Source organism: Camelina sativa, chromosome 5 (assembly GCF_030686135.1).
Source record: "Camelina sativa cultivar CO46 ecotype springtype chromosome 5, ASM3068613v1".
In the NCBI taxonomy this organism is placed as follows: Eukaryota; Viridiplantae; Streptophyta; class Magnoliopsida; order Brassicales; family Brassicaceae; genus Camelina; species Camelina sativa.
Window position 1 is genome coordinate 9,469,264 of NC_141884.1, and position 12,508 is coordinate 9,481,771.

At 35.1% G+C, this 12,508-nt stretch overlaps 4 protein-coding genes, 1 non-coding gene and 1 pseudogene across 7 annotated transcripts; 3 read left to right on the plus strand and 3 right to left on the minus strand.

Moving 5' to 3' along the window:
• Positions 1 to 956: 956 nt before the first annotated feature.
• TRNAL-UAA (transfer RNA leucine (anticodon UAA)) lies at positions 957 to 1,040 on the plus strand. The gene has a single exon. It is a non-coding gene; the product is annotated as a tRNA-Leu (tRNA).
• Positions 1,041 to 1,703: 663 nt separating this feature from the next.
• LOC104789081 (uncharacterized) lies at positions 1,704 to 2,505 on the plus strand. The gene has a single exon (XM_010514830.2). It carries the CDS (start codon positions 1,803 to 1,805, stop codon positions 2,352 to 2,354), a length of 552 nt encoding a protein of 183 aa, XP_010513132.2. The 5' UTR covers positions 1,704 to 1,802; the 3' UTR covers positions 2,355 to 2,505.
• A 1,069-nt stretch (positions 2,506 to 3,574) lies between these two features.
• Positions 3,575 to 4,587, minus strand: LOC104786353 (polyubiquitin-like). The gene is made up of 2 exons (XM_010511735.3): positions 4,264 to 4,587; positions 3,575 to 4,183 (listed from the first exon to the last, which is right to left on the minus strand). The coding sequence occupies exons 1-2, from the start codon at positions 4,585 to 4,587 to the stop codon at positions 3,740 to 3,742; spliced, it is 768 nt and encodes a 255-aa protein (XP_010510037.2). The 3' UTR covers positions 3,575 to 3,739.
• A 453-nt stretch (positions 4,588 to 5,040) lies between these two features.
• On the minus strand, positions 5,041 to 8,366 carry LOC104786352 (uncharacterized). 2 transcript variants are annotated; one of them, XM_087449712.1, is made up of 10 exons: positions 8,236 to 8,366; positions 7,070 to 7,543; positions 6,825 to 6,872; positions 6,665 to 6,727; positions 6,438 to 6,521; positions 6,237 to 6,341; positions 5,967 to 6,080; positions 5,763 to 5,863; positions 5,466 to 5,577; positions 5,041 to 5,355 (listed from the first exon to the last, which is right to left on the minus strand). In XM_087449712.1, the coding sequence occupies exons 2-10, from the start codon at positions 7,403 to 7,405 to the stop codon at positions 5,227 to 5,229; spliced, it is 1,092 nt and encodes a 363-aa protein (XP_087305838.1). In that variant the 5' UTR covers positions 7,406 to 7,543; positions 8,236 to 8,366; the 3' UTR covers positions 5,041 to 5,226. The 2 variants fall into 2 exon arrangements, with proteins under 2 accessions (XP_087305838.1, XP_010510035.2); XM_010511733.2 differs by having other exon boundaries at positions 7,070 to 7,424; positions 8,236 to 8,365.
• On the minus strand, positions 8,014 to 10,932 carry LOC104786351 (tRNA(His) guanylyltransferase 2-like; annotated as a pseudogene). Its single transcript, XR_015556588.1, has 9 exons — positions 10,643 to 10,932; positions 10,429 to 10,524; positions 9,876 to 10,132; positions 9,385 to 9,516; positions 9,266 to 9,310; positions 8,966 to 9,135; positions 8,756 to 8,841; positions 8,548 to 8,656; positions 8,014 to 8,366 (listed from the first exon to the last, which is right to left on the minus strand). The product of XR_015556588.1 is annotated as a tRNA(His) guanylyltransferase 2-like (transcript).
• Positions 10,933 to 11,696: 764 nt separating this feature from the next.
• On the plus strand, positions 11,697 to 12,317 carry LOC147943449 (uncharacterized). Its single transcript, XM_087512245.1, has one exon. It carries the CDS (start codon positions 11,697 to 11,699, stop codon positions 12,315 to 12,317), a length of 621 nt encoding a protein of 206 aa, XP_087368371.1.
• Positions 12,318 to 12,508: the final 191 nt, after the last annotated feature.

Here is a 12,508-nt window from a genome sequence, read left to right on the forward strand (position 1 = left end):
TACATTAGTTTCATATGACTCATTAGCTATACAAATGTTGAAATGTTTGATTTACACCTTTCAGTTTTCAACTTTCTTATCCTTAATTAAAGATATAAATACAAAAGTAGCTTTTCTTACTATGTTTTTTTCTTTAAATTTAATTTATTAAGGATATAAATACAAAAGTAGCTTTCAATTGTGTATTTGGAACTTAACATATGCATGATGAGGTAGGCAAACAGAAGAAACATGATGTAGATGATTGTTAAAATGTACTATTCCAACTCCTCACAATGTGTAACCATGATTAAATAAATTAAATTATGTACCAGACTCTAACGTTCATGACTAATTATCTATCATTAATTATGATTGGACCACAATAAACCACTTAGAATATGAAAGTGTAAACATACAGAGTTGCATGCTACAATATTGTTTTAACCAGTAAAGTTTTGAGTTTTGAAGATTCTGAATATGTCTCATCCAAAATCTCACACCCACTACTTGATTAGTTTTACGATGTTACCTGTAATCTAAATTTGCAGTCTCGTTTTTCTTTTAGAATGTGTCACTCTTAAAAATCATTCTAATTATACTTTTTGTTAGAAAATATTATCTAAAAACTTGCAGATATATCCAAGATGCAATAGAACTACTGGAAAAAAAGAATTTTGATTAGAGAATATGTTCAAGTAATCATGTTTAAGACCAAACATTATACTGTATAATGAACAAATGATATTAATTAATTCACACTTTAAAAATGAATTAATCCAACTTGTTACATATTAGTGATCCAATATTAAACCCACTAGATATGTACCCCTATGTACATTTTAAGTATGCATGTGTAATAACACACAGCTTCTTTGCCAACTAGGCAAATATGATTCCCTCTTAATACTGTGGTATGCCTTACTAATCCCCCGGCATCAAATTTTTAAACTGAAGCGTCTAAGAAATATGGAGAAGTCAGGATGGCCGAGTGGTCTAAGGCGCCAGACTTAAGTTCTGGTCCTCTTACGAGGGCGTGGGTTCAAACCCCACTTCTGACATTTATTTTTATTATTTTCCGGAAAAATATATATATGGAGAAGATCCCATAAATAAGCCCAAGTCATAAATTCATTACGACCCACGCTATAAATTCATCGACGTCGAGGGCGATATAGAAAATAGAAAATAGAAATTAAACAATCCAGTAATTAAGTTTTATGAGGGTATATAGAAAATAGAAAATAAACGATCCTTGGTTATTTTTTTTCTTTTTTCTTTTTTAACGATCCTTGGTTGTTAGGTACAAAATTTTATGAGGATATTATCTCTGTTCGTTTGGATAAACTTCTGATGAGGATTACATACAAAAAAAAAAAAACCAGAGTTATTTACCGTAATTATGTTTCTTTTCGTAAAATCTATGTAAGAATTAGAAGTAGAATCATCATATGGTTCCCTAAATTTTATTTATTTTCGTTAATTAGTTCCCTAAACTTGAGGAGATAGATTTTGTGGAAGAATCCTACTTAGTCAAAACATTTTTTTTAATAAAAATTTAGTTGCAAGATATCCGCAACAAAAAATGAAATAAAACAAGATACTAATATAATTTCCATAAAATTGAAAACGAAAACCGCATGCTTTGTGTTTGGTTAGTTCATGTTTTCAAACATAGCAAGATCTTAATACCAAAAAACCATTGCCAAAAAAAAAAAAAAAAACCAAAAACAAAATAAAACAAAGAAACAGTAGAAAAGAAGATATGAATATATTTGTCTTTACAACCAAAATCATAAGATTTGGTGGAGAGAGATCAAAGAATGAAGGTGAGTGTGGAGATAATAACGGGAACGTTCATAGATACGGACGTGAGTGAGGATGCGACGGTCAAGGAGTTGAAGGAGAAGGTCTCCGCTGAGGTGAAATTACCGGTGACGCGTTTGATTCTTGTGATAGGAGATGAAGGGGAGAGAAGGATGGTGATGGAGGATGAAGATGAAACGAGGTTAAGAGATTTGGAAATGGGAGAATGGTCTCACATGTATTTGTTCTTTAAGCATCCTGATTTGGTTTCTGAGGAAGAGAAGAGATCTAACGGAGGAGGAGAAGATGATGATCCTATGGAGGAGGTGTCTTCGGACGCAGAGAGTAGAAGAAGAAATGAAGAAGAGAATATAAACGGGGAGGAGGAGGATGACAAGGAGATGAAAAGTGAAGAAGAAGAAGAAGGTAGAGATGAGAAAGTTGAAGATGAAAAAGAAGAAGAGAAGGAGGAGAATGGAGACAAAGCAAAGGACGATAATGGTGTTAAAGAGGAAGCAATAGAGGGTGAAGAAGGAGATAACAAAGAGAGGAAAGATAGAGTTTCTTGATCTGATTTGAGATTTGTTTTAACTATTCCATTTTTATTTGTTTTGTTTTTGTGATTATCTTTGTTTATGTATTTTCTTCGTATACAAGCAACCAACCGAAGCTTGTTTTAGGTTACCAGCTTAATAAAATAAAATAAAATTGATTTTGATTTTGTTGTGTCTAGTCTCTTTTGTTTCGTCTTCTTCTTCTCTGTGAAGAAAGAACAAAAGCCATTCTCCATGAGACAGAGGTGGATCCTCAAATAGTCAAATATACTTGGCCATTTCCGGCGGCTAGGGAATCCAGTTAACCGGAAAAACCGGCTGGTCAGTTACATCTTTAACATTTTTTTGTTAACTAAATAATATTATTGTCTATATCACTACTAGCTAGAAAAAAAGGTACTATTATCTACCTAAAAAAAGGGTTTATATACACTTTATAAAACATTACATTAGTAAATTTCTAAATAACATATTAACATGCTTAGATACCCGATGACTTTTCTTAGTGATTTAACAAATAAGTTGTAACATAAGTTATAGGGTCCACCTATTGTGAATTTGTGATAGTCGCACTATAATTAATTCTCAATTAGTTTTTCTTAGGAACAAACACATTTTTGTTAACTAGTAGATAATTATCTTATTTACATAAAAAATGTTTATTTTCAACAAAACATTACACATTTCCTAGTGATTCAACAAGTAGATTGTAACATCTTATAGGGTCCATATATCCGGTAGTAGTCGCACTATCTTTTAATTCTCAATCTTTTATATAAACACATTTATTGTTAACTAACTGACCAAATATTATGCATATAAGTTACTGAAAATGCTATATACATTATAAAAAAATGATTATACTTAACCAATTACATCAGTCATTTTTAACATAGAGTCATGGAATATTCAACAACTTTCTTAGAGATCCAATAAACCGACCATAACATCTTAAACTTGTAGGATTCACCCATTGTATTGTATTACCAGTTAACTAACATTTGGATTTAAATAAATATTTACTTGATTATCTATTGACCTTAATTTTGAAAACTTATCATATCATTGTGTTATTAAAAAAATCATAATATTCAGTGCTTTTCAAAAAAAAATTTTGTTGCTGTTGATCAAGACTTTGTTTTTTTTTTGTTGTTGTTGTCAACATACATCACATAAGTTTGAATCCGAGTTTGGACACATCAATCTTAGTAGTACAAATCACTAACATCAACTTGTTTTCTTAACCTTAAACCCTTCCATTAAAACTTAATTATATTCCATGAATGTTTAAAAAAGTATAATCCTATCAAACCCTCCCATGAATACCTCTACACTACATTACATAGTATGAGTTCTTTGAGAGGGATTTATTCGAATACTTATCTTAAATTTTGTAAATCTCAGTACCCTCCAGGACTAATACACCCTTTAAACACGAAAAGAGTGTCACCATTTTCAACACCATGCCAACGAAGGCTACAATTCTCTCGCATAATCCGTTGCTTGTGTACGAATATATACTCGTCTCTTGGCAACGTCTTGTTAGCTTGTAACCCTTCTCTCATCTCCGAGATAGTACAAGTTTCGTTAATCTCGACAGGGATCCTCGCACCGTTGAATAAACTTGATGACGTCTGCACCAAGAAACACAGTTTCCTCACCGGAGCGACGTCTTTCGCACGGTTGATTGACTTGAGGAACACCACTATCTCTGAGAATTCACTGATTCCGTATTCGTCTAGGTTTCGATAATCGTCCGCTAGCTCAATTCCGGAATAGTACAACTGCATTCGCTTTATTGGTGTGTTCTCCACAATGTGAATCTTATCCTTCAAGCTACTCACCTGCGAAACATTTGTATCTTGTTAATCAAGGAAACTCAAAACCCTGTTATAAGATCGGGACGTAAACACGTTACGGTTACCGTTTCTGTTCTGTCTACTTCGACAGTGAATTGCTTTGACGGGAACTTGACTGTGACGTGGATTTTTTTAGCGGCGGGGATAATAAAAGACGGTGCCGTGAAAAAAGGAGTTACGGTGAGGTCGATTCTGGTGCCGTCAGAGATGATCGGATAATCTTCCATATCGAGACCGTCGAGGAGTTCCCAACAAGAGACAAAGAGAGTTAAAGAAGATGTTGGAACCTGAAGAAACTGTCCTAAGCGTTTCTTGATCTCCAACACAGATTCTTGCTCGTTAATTTCCATGGTGAATTCTTGGCTGTAAGAAACAATTGACACTATCATATTTTCAGATTCAAATATTGTGTGTTTTGTATGTTTATGGGAAGAAAGAACTATGATGATTCCACAATGCCACATGTATATTATATACACACAGGAAAAAAGAAAAGAAAAAAATAGTAATAATAATACCTATATACACATATATATAGTGGAGAATGCAAGTTGTTGGAATGCATAAGATATTCATGATAATTCATTTTTGAATGTTTAGTTGGGTGACTTGGGTCTTGTGTGTGTGTGTGTTGCATCTGTTATAACACTATGGTTCTGTTCGTGATAGTAACTGAATTTGGCATGAGATTCGATTGGGTAGTTCAGTGGAATTAATAAATAGGAAAAATAATAGAAACTTACAAAATAATAATAGATATATCTGTAAATTAAAAAACTTCAGATTTTATTATGAGACATAAGAAAATTATGATTTCAAATAATAAAAAATTAGTAGTTGAGTTGAGAAGGGAAATAAGTGATTTGTATATATAGCTTCTGGTGAAATTATTCATCCTAAAACCACAGATCCATAAAGCCATGACAGCATAAGTTTATAACAGTTATTGAAATTTATGTCATCATCTGTTATTTTTGCCTACGTTTTTATTCTCCTCATGAGAAACTCACTCTTACCTTTGAGATTATTTACTTATTATGATGATGCATGCCGGCAATTATGGCCACCCCGGCGGCGACTACAACCACCGCATATCTTAGAATATTCTTCAAAGTATAAGTTGAATTATTTGTCGGTAACTCCAGCAGCTCCTTCATCTGTAAAATACCATTAATTAGTACAACAATGATGGTAAACAATAAACTCTGTTTATGGCATTTGTTTTTCAAATCAAATTTTGTATACTGAAGAGAAAATTGTTACTAACATTTATAGGTTGTTTCCAGTTCTTCTTGATACCTTGAAGATGCCCTCTACCAACAACTGCCACGACCGAACTATGCTCACTTGCAACTCTGAACAATAAAGATGCCATGTACCTGAGATACAATGCAATTTTTGCAAACAGATTAGGAAAAAAAAAATCAGGGTACCCCAAGTCAGATGAACTGTTGACATTTTCCAATATTTTGATGATGAATGAGCACCTTGATATCTAAAATGCGAAATCAAACAAAGAGAATCTAATAACTGGTGTTATATTAGAGAGGAATAGAACACTAACTTATCACGCTCATGCACAAGTGTCTCCATGAGTGATGGGAATTCCTTGCTCATTTCTTGAATCACCAATGTCAGCATATCCACATCGTTCATGTCTTTCAGCTAAAATAAAGCCATCCAATTTTTATCGTCACTGATATATTTACACAATAACACTTACTGAATCACTTAAATGGAAAAAAGGAAGCAAATGACTTTATTTTACCATCTTCTCAAGTTCTTCAGAATCCGGCAGAAAGACAGCTTGAAACACTATGCCATACAGTAGTTTTATTTTGTGCCATAAAGGCATCTTACCCCATGTTCTCGTTAACGTGATCTGCTTCAACAAATACAAAAGAAATTGTATTACTCACTGGAACACAATTTTAAAAAAAAAAAAAACCAGAATCAAACATATGTCAGAGATTGCAATTCATAACATTTCTATTAAGAAAGATTTAAAACTAATATGTGAACACCAAAGCGAGATCACCTGTACTGGACGATCCCCAAAAACCACCTTTCCACCATTTTTCATTGCCTCTTCACATGCCACACGAAACTCAGCACCAGGAAAAACCTCAAGCTTATTGGCCATCTAAACATAAAAAAGCCATGGGTAAATAAACTATTGGTATGGAAATTCCACTTAAGCTACAAATCAAAGAAAATCTAAACCAAGGACGAAGCATGCCTTTGCAAGAAACCATCCGTAAACTATTCCAAATAGGTTGTGGTTCCCCTTCCACATGCCTATCATTTCCATCAGAGACGGCGCCTGGAAAACAAAAAAAAACAAAAAAATCACACCATGCCAGAATTAAAAAAAATGGATAGAAGAGCTAATAAAACCATAGATAACTATGGTGACCGTAGATGACCATAAAATGCTAAGTAAACTGAATTGGACAAAATAAGAACCTCCTTCGAAGGCTGAGGGTTGAGAATAGACAATCGACTTGTACATAACTCCACGAAGACGACCTGAAATCATCAGACAAATTCTAAGAGCTAGATACAAACATTGAAGATATATAATAACACTACAGTACGTTTTCAACGAACTGTTTAGGAGAAGAACCTGTGGTTTCAAGGAGCTTATTACAGCTTCAACTTCTCGACATGATTCCTACCAAACGAAAAAAATGAAAACATGAAAAAAACAAGGAAAAGAGTTGCAAACAAGGAGGCTGCAACAGAGCAGAAACAACGAAACATATCTCAAGTACGTAAACCCTATCTTCCTCAATATTTCATTCAATAAATCAAAACCATTCAATTCTGAAGAGCAATTTATGATTATGGAACCAAACAAGGATAGTATACCTGTGATACATGAGCAGTACCAACCAAGTACACATCACAAAATCCACCTTCAACTGTGGAATCGCACGTTAGAACCATAACGCTTTTCGCAAATTCCTCAGGCACCTCCAACTTCTCCCTCGTCTCCTCCACCGCATTCGCTACACCATCACCGCAGATATCATCTTCACCACTATTATCACCGATCGACTCGTCTCCGGTATTCACTGAACCGTCGTCGCTATCTTCTTCCTCCCCGATACACTCTTCCTTCTCAACAATCACTACTCTGTCCATGTGAATGAGTTCCTCTCCAGATTGAACCTCCGGCTCCGACGGCATATCCGTCAGCTCCATTTCACGACAGGGATCACAACTGAATCGGTAAATTTGAAGGTTTTGAAGGACGGAGAGAGAGGAAACGTTACGAGCTATTAAGCCAATAGCAGAATCGTCTGATCGTCGACGGAGGTAACGCTTACAGTTTTGTTGTTTCTTTGAACAAACGGTGAAAAGGTTATTTTATTTCCTTTCCCCTATGGTTGAAGTAAAAATAAAACTCTTATTCGAAAGTTTTTTTTTTGTTGAATTTAATTAAAAGTTTCTTTATTAATAAAAATCTCTTTGATTCTATTACTAATTATGGATGTTTTTTATAAATACAAATTAAGTGAAAATAGGGAGATTCCTCTTGAAATTAAAGTAAAATACTGTTTTACTAGGAATGAGATTTTACTATAATACAAATTTTGTGGTCAAATTAAGTTTTTGAGTATATAGAGCAGTATGTATATTTGGTATGCAAATCCATTAACTTACCTTATAATTAAAGAAACATATCAGTCAATTTTTTGGAAGAGATTTTATTTACCCCTTATATCACTTTAGTCAACCTATTTTATTTTACCAAAAAAAGCACTAACATATCTTCTCCTACCAGTCAAAGGAAATTTAATAACACAATCTTTCTTGTAATTTTTAACTGCCAAATTGAAAGAAATTAGGATAATGTATAGATACAATTGTTGAATAATGGAAACATATAGTAAGAGTATTCAAAAAAAAAAGTAGACCATTCGGTTCAATACTTTTTTTTTTTTTTGGTTCTAATTCAGCTTTGGTTTATGACAATAAGACCTGAATCTGATTCGGTTATCTCTTTTTGGTACCAAACTACGAATGAATACCTGTTTTAGGAGCTAAGAATGTGAGGACGTTGTTGCCAGAAACATTGGTCGATAATGTTAGAATGGTCTATGACCACTTCTTCTTCCACTTGCTTGCCTGAAACTTCTCCATTCTCCTCTGTTACACGTTCCTGCATGATTTTAAATGTAAAACTAAAATTGTTTGAATGCTCTGCAGAGACAAGAACACTCTAAAATCAAAACTGACAAAAGAGAAATAAATTTTAGAGGACCCCTTCTTTTCTTCACTCTAATAAGATTATGCTAGAAAACACTAGAATAATATTCGGAGTAAGATAACCAAAGTAGTACCTTTAGGCGGAAAACAGAAGAACCCATGCGGAAGACTAAAGGTAATGAATTGTACTCAATTCCAAATTGCTGGCTAAGTAACTCGTTTTTTTTCTCGTGTTTGGGTACCCTGAAACAGAGCCAAATCCCACACATAAGTGACAAACCATTTAGTCAATGAACTTAAGAGCGAGCATTGGCTACTAGACGACGACATATAACAAAGCACCTTTAAGTAATCTTGGGCTTGAGTTTTGCTTTTTCCAGACTTAACAAGCATCCAGAAACATGTATTGTACTGATTATTGATGTGGCCTGCAAGACAAAAGAAAATTGCTGAACAAGAGCATCCAACTCAAACTAACGATACTATTTGATGATATCAAGGTTTTATCTCTCAAGAGAAGACGAGTGAATTATTATAACACACAATACTCACAGTCGACTTGTCTCCAAGCTAGGTAATCCAGGAGAATCTCTGATGTTGGATAGCATACAGCTCGTCCATCAAATGACGGAGGATACTTCAATTCTTTGTGAGGGAAGAAATCTTCCCATCTTATCACGTATGTAGACGTAAAGAAGGATACAATTGCAGATACTATCTTACTGCAATAAGATAGATATTTGAAATTAAGTTATATGGTTAACAGTGGAAAAGAACAAGAAAAAAATATAGGAAAGACAGATAAATTTATTCTCCACATAGAAACTTAAGGGCATAGAAAACTAGTTTCACCTGGACTGTCTTTTGTAAAGCTCAGATTCCTTACTCAGAACAAAGCTGCAAACCACAGATGAACTCAATTAACATCAAAGAAATGTAACGTTGATTTAAAGGTGCTGAGAGTTACATACCTGTACTCATCACTAACACCATAGGCAAAGACAATATCCTGAAACTCCTCAAGAACAGCCACTGCACACGAATTCATAAGTTTCAGAGCTTGCTCATCATTTGGCTTCTCAAATTCATGAACTTCAGAGAATCTATCAAAAATCAAGCAAGCTCCATGAGATTCACTTACAACAGAACCATAGTAATTATTCAAGCAATAGGCAGGTGTTTTGTTTGCCAAAGAGGTCAACGACTGTATAAGTTCCACAATTCAACTTCTCTGTAAGTGATACTAGCATTGCCTAATTTAATCACAATTTACAGCACTACACAAAAGCAATCTCAATGTACGAAACAGGCCGACCATAGCAATCAAATGTGTATAAACTCGTAATATAGCATTATCGCTGAAACAAATCCTAGGGAACATAAATTTTTAACAAGGCCAAGGCTTCTATGCAAGACACGTTGTCTAACAATGAAAATAGACAGACACTAAAAATCATATTACCTGTGAAAATGGCAGCCATCAATCCTAACCACAACCCAAGTTAAAGGTACTAATCTATTCTCAAACTGAAACGACTTAACATAATCCGGGTCAATTTTGCCAATGTCTTGCGCAAAATGTCCAAGATCCTTATGAAGAGAGGAGTGCTCATTCCAAAAGCTTCTTCCGGCAATACTTTCTGAATGCACTAAAGTTTCCCTTCTCCTAAATCGTTTTACAGGATTTCCATTCTCATCATGCTTTACAGCTTCTTCCACCTGAAGAAATTCAACAAAAATATCATTCATGGCCGGTTCGGGTTGTCCGGTTATGGCCGAACGCCCAGGGTGTCAAATTACCCAAAGTTGCACTCAGCACAAACATAAGGACCTATGCGTAGATGGAGATAAAGACCACTTGATCCAATAAGCTTCACAAATTTAACAAGGTCATATCTTCCTTCAAAGTTATATTGAAACAACAACCCATAGAAAATCAAATCATCAAAACACTGAGGAGCTAGTACAAGAATCAAGACAATATACACAAGAGTTAAATAAAAAATTAAGCTAACCTGACCCTTGACAGGCTCATGCCCGTTCCAAAACACATAAGTTTGAATCACATCAGCTCCACCTTCTTTACTCTTTTCAATGAGATCAGACCACATCTGAAAAAAAAAAAACACCAATTTCAAAGATTATTTAACAATCCAACCAAAACATCAATAGCAAGTAACAAAAATCAGAAATTTTCAATCAAAAAGGTATGTTAAAGAGATTAGTTACTTGATGAGTGGCTCGAGGGTAGTGAATTCCAGCGGATACGAGCATACGCCTCTTACCGGCGATGATTAGAGCCCGGTGGTCGTAGCTGACGTTGAACGGTTTAAAGAAACTTCCCGAGACAATAATCGGAATATATAAAAGTAAAGCGATGATGATCGGTGCCAGTATCCGCCATTGTACTGAAACGAATCGAATTGACTCGCCCATTGATCAAAGGTCCACAGATTTTTTCAGTGTATCTCTCCAACAACAACAACGAAGACAAACTTCCCCCACCAAGTGTACAGAAAAAAAGCAAGCTTCATCAATTTTCAGATTATACCCATGTGTTTCTACTAAATTCTAAAATCGCCCCCCAAAATTTTATCAAAATACAATATAACCCAAGTTAAAAAAATTTGGAAATTAACTTGACAAGTGGCAACGTAACAAACGCAATTAATGAAGCAACAACGAAGATCTTTTGTGTATGTTGTTTAAGTACTCCTAGTCTGATTATGATTTTGTTAACGTTAAAATACTTGATCTGACGAATTTACCCTCGAGACGAGAAAAGGAAATATTGTCTCAACGCGACGTCGGTTTAAGTCTCTACCTGAGACTTTGTTTCATCCGTGAATTCCTTGGGATCAAAGGAAGCTACTTCCTTTTATTTTCCTTTTTCTGAAGTCTCTTCTCTTACAGTCTATATAAATAGGGTATCAGATACACGCTTAAAGCCAGCCTCTCTCTATCTTTCCATTATCCGATATAAACTTCTTGTGTGAGTTTTAACCCTAGCTAGCTTACAACGTTTTGGAGCGTTCAACAGAGGAACACTTGATTGAAGAAGATGATGATGAAGATTGCGATTACAACGGAGGAAAGATCATCTGATCTTCACCGCTGGGCATATTCTGCAATTAAAGCTGCGAATTCACATGAGGATGATCGCTGTTATGATATTCTACGATACATGAAGCAGAGTTTGAATCCGTCTGTCAAAGATCTTTGTGATTCCAATGCGATCCCTCCGTTGGCGAGTCTCAGAGATCATCAAAACCCTAAGTTGAGAATGGAAGCTAATCTCCTCTTCAACTCGTGGATGAAGAGTCTTTTTTACTCAAGCGGACAAAACTCTTCTACTTGCAACAAAGCTCGATCTAGATCCAAGGCTCATGGAACGGGAATGATTAAGCACAAGCCTGAAGAAAATTCCAAGTCTGTTGCAGCAAGGTCTCTACCGATGAAACTTTCTGAAAACCCTAGATCCAAGGCTCGTGAAACGGGAAAGATTAAGCACAAGCCTGGAGTTTGCAACTCTGTTTTACCAACATCAAGAACAACTCTCCAGATGAATAAGAAGCAGGCACCTTTGAAAGATTCTCAAAACCTTAAACAATGTCCAGCCTTGAAGAAGAACTCAACGGAGATGTTGGAGTTGTTCGATATCGCCAAAAAATCTGCAGATGTGGCTAACGCAAAAGGACTTCTGGCCGCTAAAGCAGAGGCATCAATCTGCGTAGACACTCTCTCATTACTCATGGATTTTTCCATCAGCGCAACAGCTCCTGAAACAAGACGGATCATGTTAAGGCTTGAGAGTCTCACAAAACACAAAGATAGAAAGATCTGCAATTCCGCATCAGCGCTTCTTCACTGTTGGAGACAGAACATTAAGGATCAACAACACTGATATGTGTGTAAAACTCAAGTAGCAAAAGACAAGGGTCAGAGATATTAGTAGACTTGTAACTTGACAACTTTGGTTGTTTATTCTTTTGGTAAATTAGACTAGTGTAGTCACCACTTAAAAGTTCCATTACTCAAAAGCTGTGATTTAGGAATATGTAATAAGGATATTTCACAATTTCTCTTTGTATGGTT